Genomic DNA, 19,939 nt, shown 5'->3' with positions numbered 1-19,939 from the left:
CTTACTTTTACGATTAGAACTCAATGATTTTTTATTTTATTTTTTGTACAGTACAGTCCTGACTTTTATTACAATTTGAGAATACCTCAGGCACGGTCTATGGAAGGAGCCGTGCATCTGTGATTCAAGACAGGTGTGTGTGTTTTTCCAGTCATGTATCAGTTTATTAAAAGGTTGTCATATTGATTGATATACCAAACACACCAACAAACAGTCATAAGAATCACATTCTGGGGATGTACTAACGTCTCTCATTGCGGTTTTGGGAAACACACAAACGCACACACACATACTGTCAATGGCACAGTTTTCAGGTCTCCACAGTGTAGTTTTAAAGTGGCCCATTGGAAGTTAGATAGGGTGCTGCTTCCACCTAGCGCCCAGAAACTGTACGGTGAAGCAGACTATTGGTACACGCTGTACAGCTCAGGCTACTCTAAGCCACACATATGGTAGCATACTCCCTATGCCAGTGGCAGCCTGTTAGGAGCGGAGCCCCACGTAACTATCAAAATTACACTTTCCTACATTTATTAGAAATATGCTTTTCATATGCCTACTACTCTAAGCAGCAGCTCTGACCTAGCTCAGTTGATAATTTTCTGAGCTTTGAGAAACTGTATCATATTGCAGCATGTTTTAATATGTTTCATGCTTTCACTGTACCAGTCTGTAATGCAAGAGCTATACTCATGTTTCTTGTTTGACCACTTGTAACTACAGTATATAGCCTAGCTTAACTCGGTGGGCAGTGGAAGTAGCTAGCTATAGCCATCCCAGCTAGCAAAGACTTATCAGTACCCGCGCGTTTCCAGCGGCCTTCCTCGGTTTGGCCTCCGTTGGCGGAGTGCATTCCTGCTATGCGTGTTGTCGCCAAATGTGTAATAATAGTTAGCTAGACTTACCAGCTGGCTCATGTTTGACATTAGCCATAGGCTTAAAACTATCATTAGAAATACGTATCACTTCATTGTCTTTTGTTAGCCACTGCTGGGTATCCTGCAGAGGTGAAAAAGGTACAAAGTAAAAGTAGTGAACTGGGTTCAGCAGTGTTCACCACTTAAGGTAAATTTCAAATTAAGATATATAGTAACCATTTAAAGAGAGTTCAAAACTAACCAGTAATTAAATAAATAAAAAGGAAGAGTGTAAATTATCAATTAAGGTCACTGGTCAGTTGAGCTCTGTTTACCTGGTCATTTAGCCCTTCCTTAGGAACTTTCCAAAACAGGTGAACACAGATGAGTACTTTAAATTTGTACTTTTTACACCTCTGTATAACTAGCCAGGAAGTAGTCAATAATTCTGAAAAATAAATGTAAGTATAATGCCATTGTAATTACTCATCTATACAATTTAAATTCAATCATAATCTGTTAATGATATGCTCAGTAATTGTATGTCGAGTGTTTTCATTGAATCCTTAAAACCAGAACAAATGGCAGACTCAAATGAGCAATTCAAATTAATTCGTGATAGATGGCTTGGGTTGGCCATCGACTTGAAACTGTTATTAGAAATACGTATCGCTTTGTTGTCATTATCCTCCTACTAGGCACGGCTGAGATGACATCTTGGGTTTAGCTAACTAGCAAGACAACCTCAGCAACAATGTTGGAGTAGAGATTGTTAGTCGTTTAGTCATCTTAATGTTTATGGATCCATTAGGCGAGCATCAGGCGAGAAAAACGCAAAGTTTTGTGTTGGCTAGTTATTATTCTAGCTATTGATCTAGTTTAATGTTCTGTTAACGTTCTATATCATTGTTTTTCTCTGTACATCATAGTATAGTATGCAGAGTTATTTGAGATCGAGATTGCATTATTGACGTCGATTGTTATTTTGTGAGCTAAACCGATGCTTGCCACTTCCTGTATTGTTTAATTTTGTCCTGCGTGTTTACAGAGCGAAAAATTACTAGGCATACGTTTTATTTATTTGACTTACAACTGATTGCTTGAAGGGTCCTCAACATCTCTGTTGATTAAAAAAATCCCTTAATTTGGCACCGCCCTAATGACACCCGTGCTACACAGCCAATCAGGAGCCGCCACTGCAGTAGGCCCTCACACCCACTAATCTCTTTACAGATGATGCATGAACTGAAAAGCATGCCTTATTCAGATGACACGGTTGTGGAAATGAACGTTAGTACAGATTTAATGATATTGGCAAAATTATATATTTTAATATTTTAAGTGCAATAACGTATACAATTCATACACTCCCAAACAACAAAATTTGACCTCTAGGCCTATGTAGGATAAAATGCATTTATCATCGAAAATAGACCATACAAATAGAAAACAGCCTATTAACATGAATAGCTCAAGCCTATTGAGCGATGGTCGTTGGCTGTGATTAAATTTAGTATGGAAGCACGAAATTTATCGATGACAGTCCGGTGCAGCTTTATTGCCTGTCGTCATCGCGTTGAACCGTTAACAGGCGTATAAACGTTCCAAGGCCGTGTGCGTAACGTTTTGTATGCGACCCCATAGTGGACTTGTTCCCGCTGATCTCATCTGTTAACGAAATAAAGAAAAGGGGTTGAGAACACCTTATAGTCTAGTTACCGAATACCGTGACGACAGTGTAATGCGACAGTGAATTCTAGTCTGTTTCGCCATGCGAATGGCGCGTTAGGATATACTGTAGGCTACAGCTGTCTGTCCGGTCAGCTGTTTTTATTTACCGACAGATAGCAGCATCACAGGGAGGGCACGAGTCCACAGACTATAGCCCATACCGGCTCCCCGGACCCCCACAGACGGGAAGGACTAGAGGAGGAACAGAGAAAATAGACAGCGAGAGAGGGAGAGAGAGAAAGAGGAGAATGGCGTTTAAGCAGCTGGTGGAGGTTGCGGAGAAGTGGTGTTTGTCGGTTCCGTTCGATCTGATCTTTGCGGAGGAGGATGATGAGAGGAGACTGGACTTCTATGCTGAACCTGGAATCTCCTTCTATGTCCTTTGTCCGGATAACATGACCGGAGGAACCGATAATTTCGTAAGTGTGTGTGCGTGTGTGAGAGAGGGAGAGAGCGCGCGCGTGCGCGCGTATGGTTGCGGTGTTTCGGGGTTTGCCCCACGAGTCCCCCCGCGCGGTGTGTGCGCCGTGTGCAAGCAACGAGAATGATGTCACTGGAGTTTGGTGCACCGGACTACAGCACGTGTGGCGCGTGTGTTATTTGATAATCTTTCATCTGAAGACAGTTATGATAAACCGCATTGAGCTGCTATGTGCCAGCCGCCTGTCCTGCGCATAGTGTACAGTATATAGACAGGCCTGCGATAGCAGTGCTGTTGTTGTTTTGTCCGCTGCGTCCGCGCTGCTCTGCCGGGACCAGAGGGCGGGGACGACAGTTGGCCTGGCGCGTAGCCTAGCGGCAAACAGATGATATCACATGCAGCCTCAGCAGTAGCTAGATGTAGTAAAGCCCAGAAGCATGGCTCCTTCCCTAGAATGTTCCGCTGATGTTTCCGTATAAACGTAATGCAAAGTCACTCAGCTCCTGTGTGATGCAGATGGGGTTTTCATGAAGGCTTAATGCCATCCCCATCTGTTCTATGCAGTATGCGAATGTTGCCTGAACTAGGCCTCATCCTCATCCCCAGTGTTCTGACCACCGCTCTGGCTCTAACTCTCTGATTGCTTTCACTTCATCCTCAGCCTGGCATGTTGTGACCACCCCATCGACTGTCTACCTCTCAGATTCCTTTAATTTCAGTTAAAATGGTATTTCTCAAGAAATTGCAAATAAACGTTTCAAAGGGATGAAGACATTTCACATTGGATTTTATCAGTAAGTTACAGTATTTAAGAATTTTTTTAAATGGCTAAATATTGGATGTGTTTACACACAGAAATTATACAAGAAATAAGTATGTTTTTTTTTTAAAATAAGTAAAAACAAGGAATATAGGAACAGATTTTTGTGAAGAAAAAAAAGTTAACAGGAAAGAAATGTCCCTCATCCTCCAACTCATTAACTACTGATCCTGCCTAATAGTCCTGTACTGCACTCCTGCCCTTTTCCTATCGGAGCAAAATGTTTGGAACAGTGGGTAACCTTACTGAAAGGGGTCTACAATGATCTTGCATGCACACTTTCTAGTCCTGGAGTTATGTATGTGCTCAGTGGAGTGCAGATGGCAGCCAAGGATCATACAATACATTGCAGTTTGTGATGGAGGAGGTCCCATTAGGGACGAGACAGGGATGTTGACTTTCACCTCTGCTTTTCACTTTCACATTCAAATCGTAAGGTCTCGTGTAGCAAGAGATGGTTATAATACTAATGATAGTCTACATAAAATGTCTTGGTATGCGGATGACATTCTCCTCTTTGTAACTGAATCCCAGTCCAAAAATCCCACACATGCCTGACTTGGTCAATTTATTTGTTACCTTCTCTGGATATTGAATCATTTTGGAATAAGAGCAAAATTACACCCGTTCTGATGCAAAACCACTCTTGGTTAGAACATATCCCATTTAACATCTACCTGGGTGAATGTACCGTACCTGCCCGGGGTTTGAAATTATGAAAAAGAAAGAGAAATCCCGACTCAAAGTGAACGCCATCCCTCTGTGGGTCATACTTGAGCTAAACTTTATGATATCCCTGCTGGGAAGAATAATACCAGTGATTTTTTTCCTTCAGTGACTTTTGACATTTTCTGGAATATCCTTATATTTCTACCTTAATCCTTCTGTAATCGAATTTTTTTTAACTTTGGCTCAGCATGATACAGCGGTGCGACCCACTGCCTTGGGCCCACATTTAATGCCACAGTGTCGGTTCTAATTAGACCCACTGCTCTTTGGACAAGGACAGTCCCCTCTGTCTCTCACCACGTCTCCTGTCAAAATTAAGCATGCACTGCCTGAAAAAACACATCTTTATAAACATCTGGACTCAATCTTCAACCCATTCTTCTGGGAACACCCACACTGTCATATATTGGCTTGACGAGGCTCCTGCTTCCTTTAAATGTAGTAGTCATTTGTGTGTATATCATGATTAAACCTGTCAAAACATCCTCCTCAGATGCCATCAGGGCAATTCATAATGATGTTTTGAAATTATAATTATAAATTATAGTTAAATTATAGTTAACACACAACATTTAGAGATAATTGAATATGCTATATGAGTGACAGCCTTTCAAAATGACATAAGGTCTGTACTCTAAAAAAAAAGGTTATTGGAGTACCCTTAGCACAGAAACTATCTTGGGGAAGTGGGTAAAGTCACTGTTTATATCACATTGTCTCTTTCACTTCAGTTTTAATTTCAATTCCTCTGATGCCTATATATTTGTGTTCTTTAAAACATATTTGAAACAACACATGCCAGAAAATTAACGTTAAGCACATGATGGAAATATAATGGACACACGTTTATCTCCATCCATTTCACTCTGTGATCGAGATTGGGGCACGCGCTAAGAAACACGCGCTTGGCCAGTCGACAAGATATCTCGGAAACCAATAGGCCCAACGTTGACTGAAACTCTGTGAATGATGTGGCTTGTTATAAAGATCTGGCATTGACAAAATGACAGGGATTTGCCCAGGGTTGGGCTCCCCTTGTCTGTGGGGCATGAAATGTTTCCTTTTGCGTTGTACCTAATTGGCATATATCACCCCTCACTTCTCCACCACGTAACTAATGTGTGGTGAGGGTTCAGGCACCAAATTGGTGCATCAATTGGGTGGGAGCTACACATTAGTGGTCGATTAAAGCTTGTAACAGAACGATATGTGCGTCCAATAACTTAGTATTACTTATTATTAGTCAAAGAAAGACTTTCAGTGCTAGTCTGCAGTGAGATATGGCACCTCTCGCTCTGAAAGACGTTGTCTAATCGAATCATTAGTTCCTGTTACGCTGCCAATCAATACTTCTATCAGATGGGACTCGCATGCACAGTAAATGCACTATTCCATCTTGGTCACAGGGGGCGCTTTATTGTGGTTGCCAATTAGTGAGCCTATGGTTGTGCCAAAGGCTTTAGTTTACGGGCCTATCACACAGTCCTTGTAGTAGATTGGTACACAGTCCCACATTTTAAATTGCTGTAATATGTTGATGTTTTGGTCGTGCGTTTGTCTTACTATACTTGTGAGGATCTCAAGTTTTCTCAGGTAAAGTCGACCATGGAAAGTTCTGTAATGTGAGGATTTTGGGCTGGATGGAGAAATTATTCTCAGTGTGGAAGTGAATAGCAGTAAGAACATTTCACAGTAAAACCAACTTTCCCCAATCTAGTGAGGTGAATTTAGTTTTAAAAATGACATATCTGTGGCAGTTGGTTTCTCTGTATATGGAAATTGGCCCTGTATGTAAAATATATAATTTGGGGATATTTTAAAGGTGTTTTATAGAGATTTAGATTGCATAATTATTTCCTTTACTATTCAGTTAATATTTTCTTCCTCGAACATACATTGAGTGAACTGTGTAGACTTTTAGCCACTAGGAAATTACCAAAGACTTTCACTCAGTCCAGTCTGCCATTGTTCTTTGATGGTCTTTAGGAGGAGAACATCACGTCTTCTAGTGACTCTGACAGATGAGAGGCTGCAGCTTTTCCATTTGACAACAAATTAGAGAGCAGCTTCTTTCAACCAATAGAAATTCGACATTTAAGGACATGCTTTAGTATCCACCCAAAATAATTGTTTGGTGAGCAAATGTTGTGAAACATTTCCATTCCACTGGCAATGTATTATGGACATTTTCTGATATTACAATGGAAACATTATACACAAAGACCCTTTAAGTTTCATCATTTGCATGGTTGTCAATACTGTTGGCCGTCACAATGTGTGCGTGTGAGCATGTCAGCGTGTGTGTGTGTGTGTGTGTGTGTGTTTGTGTTCATACATGTAGAGCTACGGTGGTTATTTTGTCCTGTGACATTCCTTGGCCTCTCGTCCCTGAATCATGAGCATTATCTCTCTCTGTGTAAATCTCTGTACTATGACCTCATAAACCCAGCCTTTTACCAGCATCTAGCTACCATCTGGACCCACCTTTGATATTCCAACAGTACTACGCTAATGATGTGGCTGTGTGTGTTGAGTTTCTAACCTGTGTGTGTGTGTGTGTGTGTGTGTGCGTGTGCGCGCGTGTGTCTACAGCATGTATGGAGTGAGAGTGAAGACTGCCTGCCGTTTCTCCAGCTAGCCCAAGACTACATCTCTTCCTGTGGGAAGAAGACGTTGCTAGAGGTCCTGGACAAAGTCTTCACTTCCTTTCGACCCGTACGTCTCATAAATGACCCCGTACATCACTAGCCCGTAATAATTCAAATTCAAATAATAATGCCACGACCCTATGAAAGAACACAAAATCAACCAACCATAAAATGTCACCCTCATCCCTTTAATATGTGTTACATTACTTACTGGATGAGAGCATCCGCTAAATTACTAAAACGTAAGTGTAATCTCTCTCTGTCTCCCTGTCCCCCTTTTCTGACTCGCTCTCTCTGTCTAGCTGCTGGGTCTACCAGACATAGACGATGAAACATTTGAGCAGTACCATGCAGGCGTGGAGGACGAGCCAGAGCCGGACCACCAGCAGATGGGAGTCAGCCAGCAATGATGTGGCGAGATGAGATGTCTGGGTGGGCTAGAATAACTACCCGAGCCCCTGGATTCTCCCCTGCACCAACAAACAGGCCCAACAACCCTGTAGCGACTACACAAAGTCATAATGTATTCTCAAATTATGCACACACACACACACACACACATGTGCACACACACACACACACTACAGCCTGCTAAAATTTACCATTGCGTTCTTTAACTTCTCAAAAGCTATGCTGCCCAGATCCAGGTGCACTCCCTCTCGTCTCCCAACACACACACACACACACACACACACATACCCAACCGTGCCCATTTGTGTTGAACAACCTGATTATCTTTATCAATCACAGACAGACTTCCAACATGACTGTATTTACTATTACAACTAATCTGTACGCCGTCAATCACAACACTGCTCAGCATGTCCACCTAAAGACAACCACGCAGAATCCAACCCAGCAACACACGCCCCGGTCGGTCAGTGTGTTGACCACACAACACCTTACTGTACCCATTCGCTGTACCACAGTGTCAGCACAATCAGCGCATTGTTGTGACCTTGTGACAAAGTCAGTGGGGTAAATGGGAGAAGGAATGAAATGGTTTGCGATTGAATTATGGTAGAGATGGTCACTTGTGCTCCACTGCAAGGTCTGAGAAAATCTGCTGTGTCTATGTGTTTATTGTGTGAGTGTGAGAATGTGTGTGTGTGTGTGTGTGTGTGTGTCTGTGTGTCCACCATTAGTGCACTGCTATGCTTCAACTATCCCCACAGCCCTAAAGGAGTAGGAGGAAGTTGTGTCTAGACACTGATCAAAGGTCAGTTTAGCATTTTCCCCCTCGTAAGGACTGGGGCTTAGATCTGCGTAAGCCAGGGAGACGTGACAACAACATGGCGATTGTAGAATTTTAGCAACGCAAGACTTGATCTGTGTCTGCAGGCAATGTCTGAGCGGCCTTCCTCCACCTTACCGAAATCTACACGGAAACTACATTACATGTGTCTCCCCTGGAATTATTTAAGTTTTTACTTTGGCTTATAAACATATCTGTTGAGTTCATGAAAAATATTTAATTAAATGTTTGTCATACTAATGTGTGTTTTCTGTTCTTTAATGTGTATGAGGGTATTCAATAAAACACACATGGAGGGAGCAGCGAGTCTGAGTCTTTTATGGAAAAACACAGATAAAAAATTACACTTTTTAGATGCAAACATTTTATAATAGGTTACAATACTGGCTTTCCCTAGGCAATCACAATTTAATGGGAAATACATGGGCAGAATTGATAGTTTCTTTGTTATTCAATAAATCCAGACTTTTGAGGGGGGGGTGGGGTGGGGGGGTATTTTTGTCCGACTATGAGGTCAGAATTCCCCACTCTGGGGCAAAATGCTCCCTGAAAATAAATGTGTTAAAAATTAATGCTTTATTTCATGTGGATTTTTGAATAGACCAAATGACACTCTTAAAAGCTAAAATGTAGGCATCTTTTAGTAATGAGTTAAAACATTGCTTTCTCCTTATCCTTCCTGGCTGATTATTCTCTAGTTTTGCGTTTTGCTAGTGTCCACAGACGAGCTACTATTACTGAAAAAGTTAATGCTGGTACTGATAGAAAGGTATCAGAACGCACAGTGCTCTGCAGTTTGTTGCGTATGTGGCTGTGTAGCCGCAGACCAGTCAGGGTGCCCATGCTGAGCCCTGTCCACTGCCGAAAGCACCTACAATGGGCACGTGAGCATCAGAACTGGACCACAGAGCAATGGAAGAAGGTGGCCTGGTCTGATGAATCACGTTACCTTTTACATCATGTGAATGGCCCAGTGCGTGTGTGTCGCTTACCTGGAGAACACATGGGATGCACTATGGGAAGAAGGCAAGCTGGTGGAGGCAGTGTGATGCTTTGGGCAATGTTCTGCTGAGAAATCTTGGGTCCTGCCATTCATGTGGATGTAACTTTGACACATACCACCTACCTAAGCATCGTTGCAGACCATGTGCACCCTTTCATGGCAACGGTATTCCCTGATGGCAATGGCCTCTTTCAGCAGGATTGTGCGGCCTGCCACAAAGCAAAAATGGTTCAGGAATGGTTTGAGGAACACAACGAGTTCAAGGTGTTGACCTGGCCTCCAAATTCCCCAGATCTCAATCCAATCGAGCATCTGTGGGATGTGCTGGACAAACAGGTCCGATCCATGGAGGCCCCACCTCGCAACATACAGGACTTAAAGGATCTGCTGCTAATGTCTTGGTGCCAGATACCACAGCACACCTTTAGAGGTCTAGTGGAGTCCATGCCTCGATGGGTCAGGGCTGTTTTGGTGGCAAAAGAGGGACCTACACCATATTAGGCAGGTGGGGCATTAGGTTATGGCTGATCATTGTATATAGGTACATCTGCCATCTCATCAGGAGCATGCCCAGACGTTGTCGGGAGTACATAAAGGCACATGGGGGCCATACACACTAGTGAGTCACATTATGAGTTGCCGTGATGAAATTCACGCAAGTTGGAACAGCCTGTGATTTCAATTGTTTGCTTTTATTTTGAATCCAGCCCTCAATCAGCTGGTGATTTTGGTTTCCATTGACCGTTGTTTTCGTCATTTTGTTCTCAACAAATTACACATTTTGATCTTTATTGTTCAGTTTATCGAGACTCGATTTAAGTGTTCCCTTAATTTTTTTGAGATGTATTTTTTATTGTACAAAGACAACATGTTGAAACTGAGAAATTATATTGTTTTTGGAAAAATACTTGCCCATTTTAAATTTTATGCCAGTAACACGTTTCAAAAAAGTTGGGACAGGGGCATATTTACCACTTGGTGGCATCACCTCTTCTTTTAACAATACTCTGTAAGCGTTTAGGAACTGAGGCCAATAATTGCTGTAGTTTTGAAAATGTTATGTTTTGTTGCTTGATATAAGGTTTGAGCGGCTCAGTTCAGGGTCTCCTTTGTCGTATTTTTCGTTTCATAATGCGCCAAATCTTTTCAATGGGTGACAGGTCTGAACTGCAGGAAGGCCAATTAATGACCCAGACTATTTTACTATGGAGCCATGCTGTTATAAAACCTGCAGAATGTGGTTTGGCATTGTCTTGCTGAAATAAGCAAAGCCTTCCCTGAAAAAGACGTTGTCTGGATGGTAGCATATGTTGCTCCAAAACCTGTATATATTGTTCTGCATTAATGGTGCGTTTATAGATGTGTAAGTCACACATGCCATGTGCACTAATGCACCCCCATACCATCACGGATGCTGGCTTTCGAACTGTGCACTGATAAAGATTTTCACATTTTGATTTGTCAGATAACAGGACAGTTTTCAACTTCGCCTCAGTCCATCTTAAACCGGCTTGGGTCCAGAGAAGGTGGCAGTGGTTCTGGATCTTGTTTATATCTGGTTTCTTCTTTGCATTGTAGAGTTTTATCATGCATTTGTGGATGCAGCAACATACTGTGTTCACAGGTTTTCTGAAGCGTTCCTGAGCCCATGTAATGATTTCCACTACAGAATCATGACTGTTTTTAAAGCAGTGCCGCCTGAGGGCCCAAAGATCACAATCATCCAATATTGGTTTTCAAAGTGTCCCTTGCATGCAGAGTACACTCACTCTGGATTCTCTGAATATTTTAATGATTTTTGGTACTGTGGATGATGAGATCCCCAAACTCTTTCCAATTTTACGTTGAGAAACATTCTTATTCTTAAATTGTAGCACTGTTTGCCTGTGCAGTCTTTCACAGAGTGGTGAACCCCTCCCCATCTTTACTTCTGAAAGACTCATCAACTCTGGAATGATCTTTTAATACCCAGTATTGTTACTGACCTGTTGTGTATTGACCTAATTAGTTGTGTGATAAAACATGCTGCTGGCATCAAATTCAAAGTGGGCATATATTTTTCAAGAAACACTACAATGTCTCAGTTTCAACATTTGATATGTTTTCTTTGTACTATTTTCTATTGAATATAGGGTTTAAATGATTTGCACATCATTGCATTCTGTTTTTCTTGACATTTTACACAGCGTCCCAACTTCTTTGGAAACAGGGTTGTGTAAAATAACCTCATCCTCAGTTACAAAATATTAGGTAACTGTACCTCAGCCTTTTCTTGGAGTGACTTTAAGATGTTGAGATGAGAAAGATTCCATTTTTATTTGATTAAGTCTCTAGAGTGTTTTTTGTTACATGGAGTGGTGTTTTGTGGGAATTACAGAAGGGCGTTTAACCCTGAACCTCCCTTGTCTATAACAGGCCTACATGTGACAATTATCTGACTTGTTATAAACACCTGCTATAGGCCTAGCCTAATCTGTGTCCATGGAACTGTTGATGTTATTCATGGGTTTGACGTCACTTGACCTAACACACACACACACACACACACACAGAAACACACACACAAAAACACACACACACACACAGGAGGAGGGCATTAGGGCAATCCCTGTTTCTGTCGTCAACAATCACAGTCAGCAGACTAGACCACAGCAGAGCAGGTTGAGCTCTTAGCGACGCTTTTTTCCCCCACTAACGTAAGATTTGAAGTCTAATCGAGAATTATTCATCAAGTGCATTTAGTTACAGAAGTCGGACTGTAACGGTGACGAAGTTGTTGTGCGGCAAACTGCCCATGACCTATAGCGCATGGAACATTGGAATAATGCCGCGACGCACCAATAAACTTTGAACTGGAAAATGAAGCAAGTTGGCGGTGAATGCTGTCCGTCGAGAATCAGTCTGTTATTGTATTGGATATTACTTTAACTTTTCAAACAACTTTTATTTATTTTGCGGTTTCTCTGTTTTGCCAGTCAACGGAACTGCTGGACTGGACGCTGTCATGCGCTCTCGGTCTCTCGTATGACATCGAGTTTCTGCATTTTTTCCAGGCTATTAATGGTTTATTTGAATCAAGACAGATATAAGCACATTAAAACATATTATTTACAATTATCAGAACTTTTGCCTAGAACAATTGTAAACACCTGTCCCTGGATGGACTTTTGAAAGGATTAATGAGAGTGAAGAGGACATACTAGGTCTGTTCTGTTTCATAGAGCAAATAGACTTAAAACCTGTGGGGCACCTACACAGGGGAGGAGACACCATGGGTGTCAGGCAGAGTAGCCCCGTGGCCGAGAGTCGTACCCGGGCGTATTCTAGCCCAGTCGACCCCTCTGGAAGCAGCACTAACGCCGGGTTCAGATACACAGTCGGACCAGGTGGCCCCCAAATTCACTACACCGGAGGGAACCAGCCCAGCACCTACCACCAGGTTTGTGTGAGTGAAACACTGCTGGAGAACTGAAGAGCTGGGTTAGATCCCCAAGCTAATGCCAAGTTCACAGGACTAACATCCTTGTGCCGCAAGGGGTACAAACTCCGGTCAGGTATGCCTGTGGCATACTCACAGCCATCCACGGTGTTTTCACGTTGTGTGTGTGTGTGTGTTCAACCAGGCTAGGGTGAATATCCCCCAGGGCCGTCGGAACAGACTGGAGGTGATTGGAAGCGATTTGGACCTGGAGGTGACCGACAGAGATGCAGAGAGAGAACACCGGCTGATGGTTGGCTCGCTACCACTTCACCTTTCCCCTCACCTACTGGGAGGTAGGCTAACATGTATATAGGGTTTTACTAGACTTGTGGGGACCTAGGAAAAGGGCTATTTTCAGTTTAATTGTTGGATTTAGAGTAAAAGTTCCAATTGCTTTAGGGTCAAATCTGTGTATTTTGGACATGATATCTGCTGGTTCTGTCTGTTGACATGATATCTTATTCCACAAGGAAACTGCTGTTCTAATCCCTCTTCCCTTTCAATAGGCAGATTAGAAAATAAAAGATAACAAAACAAGACTCTTACATAGTCAGTCACATGCTCCTTTTTCCTTGTGAAACACACACCCTCCCTGTGTGAGGCGAGAGGAGTACATTTAGGCCAGCAGATAAGCATTTACTTCCTCCTTGCTATGTCTTTCTCTCTCTCACACACACACACACACACGCACACACACACACACACACACACACTGTGTCAGGAGAAACTCCTGGCTTTATGTTCCATTCTGATGTGTCTGACAGTGTGCGAGGCAAGCAAGCGCATACAGACACACAGAAATACACAGACACGCACAGTAATACACACTCATTACCATATTTTCTGTTTTTACATAACCGTATTTTCCCAGAAATGCATCGAAGAACACTTGAGCCAAATACATTTTTATAGTATAAATAAACAAAAATGACTCTTGAGCCGCAGCCTTCCGAGGTAGCCCACGCTACTTTCTGGAGAGACGCCCACTTGGGAATTGCTGTGTGAAGGGAAATGCTATTTACTGACAACAAATAACATGGCCCAAGTCGGTCATTCCTCTGGGGGGAAAAACAGTGATAAAATATGGTTATTGCCCAAGTAAAAATAATAGACTTGAGTGGTAGTGGCAGAAATACCTGTTATTTTACTGTCAGTTGGATGAGTTTCTCGGCACACGACACACCTCCATGCCTCCACATGAGATTGTTGAGCGGGTTTGAGGTAGAGGAAGAACATAGCCAACTGTTGTAATTTAGCTTTGTTCAGCTTAACTATACACTTTATATAGACAACTTTATGTATGAAAATACATCGGAAAAAAATGACAGGGCTGTTCAATTTGTTGCTCGCGTATTTCCCTAAAGAGTCTCCAAGTTGCTCTATCCTTGTCTTGCCACAACCACACAAGGTTTGTAACAAAATAGCGAGAGAGAGGCAGCGAAAAAGAGGCTTGTGGATGTGTGTGTGTGCGCGTGCTGCCATGTCCTACTCTATATTTTCCAGGCTTCCACTGTCCTGTCTGCAGTAAGTTTGTCGCGTCAGATGAAATGGAGGTTCACTTGATCATGTGTCTAACGAAGCCGCGGATCTCCTACAACGGTAAGTGTCTGTGTGTTTGTGTGCGTGTGTCTGTGTTCATGGACTCAACTAACTCTGCTAGTTCAGGATGCGTTCTGATCGGTTAGCATTGTGGTGACGTGGGGTGTGTCCCTACAGAGGACATTCTGGCAAAAGATAGTGGGGAGTGTGCCATCTGTCTAGATGAGATGGAGCAGGGAGACACCATTGGTAGATTGCCCTGCCTCTGTATCTACCACAAAGGGTAAGTAAACACACACACACACACACAGAGACACACAGACACACACACACACAGCTGTAACAACCTATCCCCACTCTTTCACTCAGGTGTATAGAGGAGTGGTTTGAGGTGAATCGTTCGTGTCCGGAGCATCCTTCAGACTAAGGGCTCAGATATCCACAGCATGTCAACTATCTATCTACTTCATCCAGATCTACGTCTTCATGACATGCTGAATCTGTACCTACAGTACCAGTCAAAAGTTGGGACACCTACTCACTCAAGGGTATTTCTGTTTATTTAAAAAAATATTCCACACAGTAGAATAATAGTAAATACATCAGCTATAAAATAAAACGTATAGAATCATGTAGTAACCCCCAAAAAAATTAAACAGGTCAAAATACATTTAATCTTGTAGTCTTCCAAGTAGACCCTCTTTGCCTTTATGACAGCTTAGAAAACTCTTGGCTTTCCCTCAACCAGTGTCATGATGTAGTCACTGGAAATGCTCCTGCATACGCTGAGCACTTGTTGGCTGATTTTCCTTCACTCTGCAGACCAACTCATCATAAACCATCTCAATTGGGTTGAGGTTGGGTGATTCTGGAGGCCAGGTCATCTGATCCAGCACCTTTACTCTCCTTCTTGGTCAAATAGCTCTCACACAGCTTGGAATCACAGTGTCACCAAGGACCCTCACACCTCCTCCTCTGTGCTTCACACAGAGGCACCCGTGTTTAGATCATCCCTTCAGCCACTCTGCGTCTCACAAATACACGGCGGTTGGAACCAAATATCTTACATTTGGACTCATCAGAGCAAAGGAAAGATTTCCACCGGCTTAACGTCCATTTCTCATATTTCTTGGCCCAAGCAGGTCTCTGTTTGTTCTTCAGTAGTGGTTTCTTTGCAACAGTTCAATAAAGGCCTGATTCACGGACTCTACCCTGAACACTTGATGTTGAGATGTCTGTTACTTGAACTCTGTGAAGCATTTATTTGGGATGCAATCTGTAGTGCAGTTAATTGTAGATTTGAGGCTGGTAACTAATGCCTATCCTCTGCAGCAGATGTAAATCTGGGTCTTCCTTTCCTGTGGTGGTCCTCAAAAGGACCATTTTCATTACAGCGGGTGATGGTTTTTGTGAATGCACTTGAAGAAACGTTCAAAGTTCTTGACATTTTCCGGCTTGACTGACCTTCATGCCTTAAAGTAATGATGGACTGTCGTTTCTCTGTGGTTATTTGAGCTGCTCTTGACATAGGGACTACTACAGTACAAACATAATGATGTTCTGTATACCCACCCTAACTCATTAAGGAAATAAATTCTACAAATGAACTTTTAACAAGGCATACGTTATTTGAAATGCATTCCAGGTAACTACCCCATGAAGCATGTTCAGACAAAGCAAAGAGTGCAAACCTGTCATCAAGGCAAAGGGTGGATACTTTGAAGAATCTAAAATATAGATGTATTTTGATTTAAGCCCTTTTTTTTGGTTGCTACATGATTCAAAGTAATTTCATGTCTTCACTATTTTTCTACAATGTGGGAAATAGTATAAAAATTAAGAAATACCTGTGAATAAGTAGGCATGTCCAAACTATTCACTGGTACTGTACATCTACGCTTGACCTGCTGGTCTGTTAATCTACCTATATCTGTCTGACAAGTGCTTGAAGAAGAATCACACAAGCTTGGGACGTGTAGCCTACGAAGACAGAATGAGAGAACACCCTCAAAACACTTTTGGAGGCCACAAACTTCCAATGTGGTGGACGTGCCAGGACAGAAAAAGGTCTTCCGAGTGTCCGTGGACAACTTAAACAGCACATACAGTCAAGCCTCGACTGATAACGTCCGACGCTGCTCAGATAAAACACAGATGTCACCTCAGAGTGATGATGTCATAATGGCGAGACGCACTGGTGGGTGGACAACCTGCAAGACTTACATGCTGCCTGCAATGATCTAATTTTCTCCGATCTACACTAGTGTTTAGTGGGTAGGGGTGTGGTCATCTGGAGGGGGTGAATGTGGCTTGATCCTCAGCTGTGATGCTGTGGGATGACAGGGGATTCAGACAGCAAGTCCCTTCTGTAGGAATGCATGCGGTTTCTTGGCCTGTGCTGTGACATGCAGTTTCTAGGCCTTCAAGTGCTGTGACAAGAACATGCTGCTAATTTCTCATTTAAACACTTATTTATGTCAATTATGAAATCACATTCTGTTGATCTTTGTTGGCTCCTTGTTTTATTTTTGTGATTGTGTAAAATCAATGTGATGGTATTATACAAAACCAAAAACTTTGATTAAGTGTCACTAAGATACTTTGCACAAGAGCTTGTATTCTTTGAGAAAAATAAAGCACAAATCAACTCCAGAACCTGCACAGTAACACAATGTTACTACATCACAGTTGTATGTTTGTCATTTGTGGATAACAAAATTAAATTTCAATCATGTAGAATCTGTTACATATGTACATATTTGTAATACTACTGTATCCATCAGAAATGTCTTATGAGCCAAAGAATCATTTTCATTAAACAAATTGATTCCTGCAGTAAATCATTTCAATTTAGGGCCACATTAATACATTACAGTTTCTCCCATCTCTCTTCAAAGCAACATCTCAGTCTTGTTGATATCTCTTTATCCCAAATTGGCCCCCTAATTTTTATGCGTGTCCTCCTTCTGACCAGGGTTGTTCCTTTGTTTACTTCATGACCTGTGAGATCTGGTCCAGGATTGAAGGTCCGTTGTAGCTGTTGGTCTGAACCTCCTCTAGCTTCCTAACATACTGCATCGGTAGACCATTCTGCTGGGCTCCTAAACACACCACCTATTTTCTCACACACACACCCACACACACACACACACACACACACACTTTTTTCTATCTTTGTGGGGACCAGGAAAAAATATTCAGTTTTTCCTAAACCTAATGCCTAGGTTTAACCTAACATAACTGCATAACTCGAAACATAACCCCTAATGCCTTCACCTTACCCTAACCCTAATTATAAGTTTAACCCTGAACCCCAAAATAGCCTTCTACTTGTAAGCTTTCTAGTTCCTACATGAACAGGAAAACCAGGATCACACACACATTTTCCTTTCACTAGATGTTACTGTTGTTTGTATACCTGTTTGTATTGTGGTGAAAGGAGACAGGTGTGTGTGTGTACCTGATTCTTTTCAAGTAAAGGGAGACTGTGTGTGCGCGCGCGTATGGACCTGTTTGTATTGTGGTGAAGGGAGACAGGCGTGAAAGTGATTCATCTGGTATGTTCTACAGAGCAGCGTCGTCCCGTCACTGGTCTCCACCGTCACCTCTAGTGGACAGTACATACCCCTGTCAACCCCCTCCTGCCTACACACACACACACACACACACACACACACACACACACACACACACACACACACACACACACACACACAGAGTGAAAAAGTAGAGATGAAGCACCAGCTAAATACCACAGAATACACGAGGCCATCGGTTAAGTGTGTGTGTCCGTGCGAGACTCACTGGTCTAGGCTGGTTAGGTGTTGGTTGCACATCCTCCAGATAACACCCCACACTTCTTCCCCCTCCTTCGGCTCAATGGTTGCTACCCCTCCATGCCAACGGTTGTCAATATGCTCCCCCCACAGACCAAAGTTTAATGTGTAGTCCTGAGAAGGGAGAAACATTACATCTTTGGGTGTGTGTCCTGTCACACAGCCGGTATTCTCACCGTCAGGAACGTGTTCATTATTTTCCATTCTTTATGGACAGGAGGAAAATTAATATGCTCATAGCTGCGGGAGGCAGGCGAGCGGCAGCAACCCCTGTTGTAGCCTGAGCACACCTGACATGATTCTGAAACACTGTTAGCTTTACGAGGTACGCTATTCGTGCTTCCGATCTGCGTTCTTCGCGACTCCCACGCGGCTGGAAAAGGTGGGATCGCTCACGAAACAAACGTGGTACACTAAAGAAATATATGTTCCGCGCCACCAGACGATGACAGTTTTCTGAAAAGGTCCATGGGGAAATTTTTACCTTCAGTCGTCCGGTGGAGTGAAATATTGCCGAAGGGTTCGCAAGCTGAAGTCTCTCCTTTAACAAATTGCTTCCGAAGGCAAAATACATGAAGTGCTCTTCTGTTGTTGACATATTTCTGGAGTAAAACGTTGGGATAAGAGCCAAGTTACAACCACGAAGCCCTACTGAGAGTTTTGAAATAAAGAAAAATACGGAAATAAAAATAGACTATTGACACGTTAAAGCAAGCGGTATTTCATTGCCCTTGATGTCTGATGGTTCGTTCGCTTACAAAATTCTCTCTTAAACGTCTCTTTGTGAACGTTGGGAACCGAATCTCATTGGTGAAAGTAAAGGAGAAGTATTTATTTGGCTCCTTTCTAAGCTCAAGCAACCATTAGACCCATTTGCAGATAAAGTAAAAACATATTTACAGAAGATTGTATATCCGCACAGTAGAATCAATAAATTGTGGAGGGAGCCTTTGTGTTCCACTAGCATTTTTCCATTAGGGTAATTTCAGTCAAACAAAAGCAGTTAATATGAAATGCATTTTCAAATATGTTACATATTAATAATCATAGGTTACAATTTTGCCCTTACGTTGAATATTTGATCTTTGTTTAATGTTTTTGGTTTTATTTTTAAGCGTTTTCAACTAAGAGTCGTTCGAGAGCCGGATCTTTCAGGTGAATCGCGCCAGAAGACCCGGCTCACCAAAAATACTCAGAATGCGCAACAAGCAGGACTATCCTACTTATCTCATTGGTTAGAAGGAACTCAGTCTGTTAAAGTCACAGTGCATAATTCGGCCATACACAAATTTTTTGTAATCCTTAGAAACGTAAATTATTGACGTTTTAAAATTATGTTTATTATCTGTGCATTTCTTAATTCAAGGCAGAATTGAAAGACCTAGTACTGAACAAACCAGTTTGGTTGCATATCTTTTAATAAACAGTTAAACGCTAAAATATACCGTTCAATGCGAAGGCAAACTTCCAGTAACCTTAACTCCACCCAAGTTATTTGCTATAACGACAACTTCCCCCAAAACACAAGGCTATTCATGCTAAAACTTAGCCAGGGTTGATTCGATAAATTCTTACCGTCCATGGGGACTATTGTGATACATACAACTACACATGGCCTC

General features: G+C 42.3%; 3 protein-coding genes across 4 annotated transcripts; 2 read left to right on the top strand and 1 right to left on the bottom strand.

Annotated features, from left to right (window-relative positions):
* The first annotated feature begins 399 nt into the window (after nucleotides 1–399).
* Nucleotides 400–8,760, top strand: mturn (maturin, neural progenitor differentiation regulator homolog (Xenopus)). The gene is made up of 4 exons (XM_010873314.4): nucleotides 400–501; nucleotides 2,702–3,007; nucleotides 7,151–7,273; nucleotides 7,509–8,760. Exons 2-4 carry the CDS (start codon nucleotides 2,837–2,839, stop codon nucleotides 7,614–7,616), a joined length of 402 nt encoding a protein of 133 aa, XP_010871616.1. The 5' UTR covers nucleotides 400–501; nucleotides 2,702–2,836; the 3' UTR covers nucleotides 7,617–8,760.
* Nucleotides 8,761–12,064: 3,304 nt separating this feature from the next.
* Nucleotides 12,065–17,171, top strand: znrf2a (zinc and ring finger 2a). 2 transcript variants are annotated; one of them, XM_010873311.4, is made up of 5 exons: nucleotides 12,065–12,909; nucleotides 13,088–13,238; nucleotides 14,449–14,544; nucleotides 14,662–14,767; nucleotides 14,854–17,171. In XM_010873311.4, exons 1-5 carry the CDS (start codon nucleotides 12,736–12,738, stop codon nucleotides 14,909–14,911), a joined length of 585 nt encoding a protein of 194 aa, XP_010871613.1. In that variant the 5' UTR covers nucleotides 12,065–12,735; the 3' UTR covers nucleotides 14,912–17,171. The 2 variants fall into 2 exon arrangements, with proteins under 2 accessions (XP_010871613.1, XP_010871614.1); XM_010873312.4 differs by having other exon boundaries at nucleotides 12,067–12,903.
* A 98-nt stretch (nucleotides 17,172–17,269) lies between these two features.
* ggcta (gamma-glutamylcyclotransferase a) lies at nucleotides 17,270–19,072 on the bottom strand. Its single transcript, XM_010873310.5, has 4 exons — nucleotides 18,805–19,072; nucleotides 18,289–18,434; nucleotides 17,994–18,129; nucleotides 17,270–17,598 (listed from the first exon to the last, which is right to left on the bottom strand). Exons 1-4 carry the CDS (start codon nucleotides 18,916–18,918, stop codon nucleotides 17,473–17,475), a joined length of 522 nt encoding a protein of 173 aa, XP_010871612.1. The 5' UTR covers nucleotides 18,919–19,072; the 3' UTR covers nucleotides 17,270–17,472.
* Nucleotides 19,073–19,939: the final 867 nt, after the last annotated feature.

Source organism: Esox lucius, chromosome 10 (genome assembly GCF_011004845.1).
Source record: "Esox lucius isolate fEsoLuc1 chromosome 10, fEsoLuc1.pri, whole genome shotgun sequence".
NCBI classification, from domain to species: domain Eukaryota; kingdom Metazoa; phylum Chordata; class Actinopteri; order Esociformes; family Esocidae; genus Esox; species Esox lucius.
This window is presented reverse-complemented; position numbering and strand designations above follow the sequence as displayed.

Bases quoted from the DNA above. Each gene is read 5' to 3' on its own strand.
- mturn (XM_010873314.4), top strand. From the start codon at position 2,837: ATGGCGTTTAAGCAGCTGGTGGAGGTTGCGGAGAAGTGGTGTTTGTCG. The intron at 3,008-7,150 runs GTAAGTGTGTGT...GTGTGTCTACAG, and splicing joins CCGGAGGAACCGATAATTTC to CATGTATGGAGTGAGAGTGA. The intron at 7,274-7,508 runs GTACGTCTCATA...CTCTCTGTCTAG, and splicing joins TCTTCACTTCCTTTCGACCC to CTGCTGGGTCTACCAGACAT.
- znrf2a (XM_010873311.4), top strand. From the start codon at position 12,736: ATGGGTGTCAGGCAGAGTAGCCCCGTGGCCGAGAGTCGTACCCGGGCG. The intron at 12,910-13,087 runs GTGAGTGAAACA...GTGTTCAACCAG, and splicing joins GCACCTACCACCAGGTTTGT to GCTAGGGTGAATATCCCCCA. The intron at 14,768-14,853 runs GTAAGTAAACAC...TCTTTCACTCAG, and splicing joins CTCTGTATCTACCACAAAGG to GTGTATAGAGGAGTGGTTTG.
- ggcta (XM_010873310.5), bottom strand. From the start codon at position 18,918: ATGTCAACAACAGAAGAGCACTTCATGTATTTTGCCTTCGGAAGCAAT. The intron at 18,130-18,288 runs GTGAGTCTCGCA...GTGTGTGTGTAG, and splicing joins CACCTAACCAGCCTAGACCA to GCAGGAGGGGGTTGACAGGG. The intron at 17,599-17,993 runs GTCCATACGCGC...GTGAGAAAATAG, and splicing joins CTTCACCACAATACAAACAG to GTGGTGTGTTTAGGAGCCCA.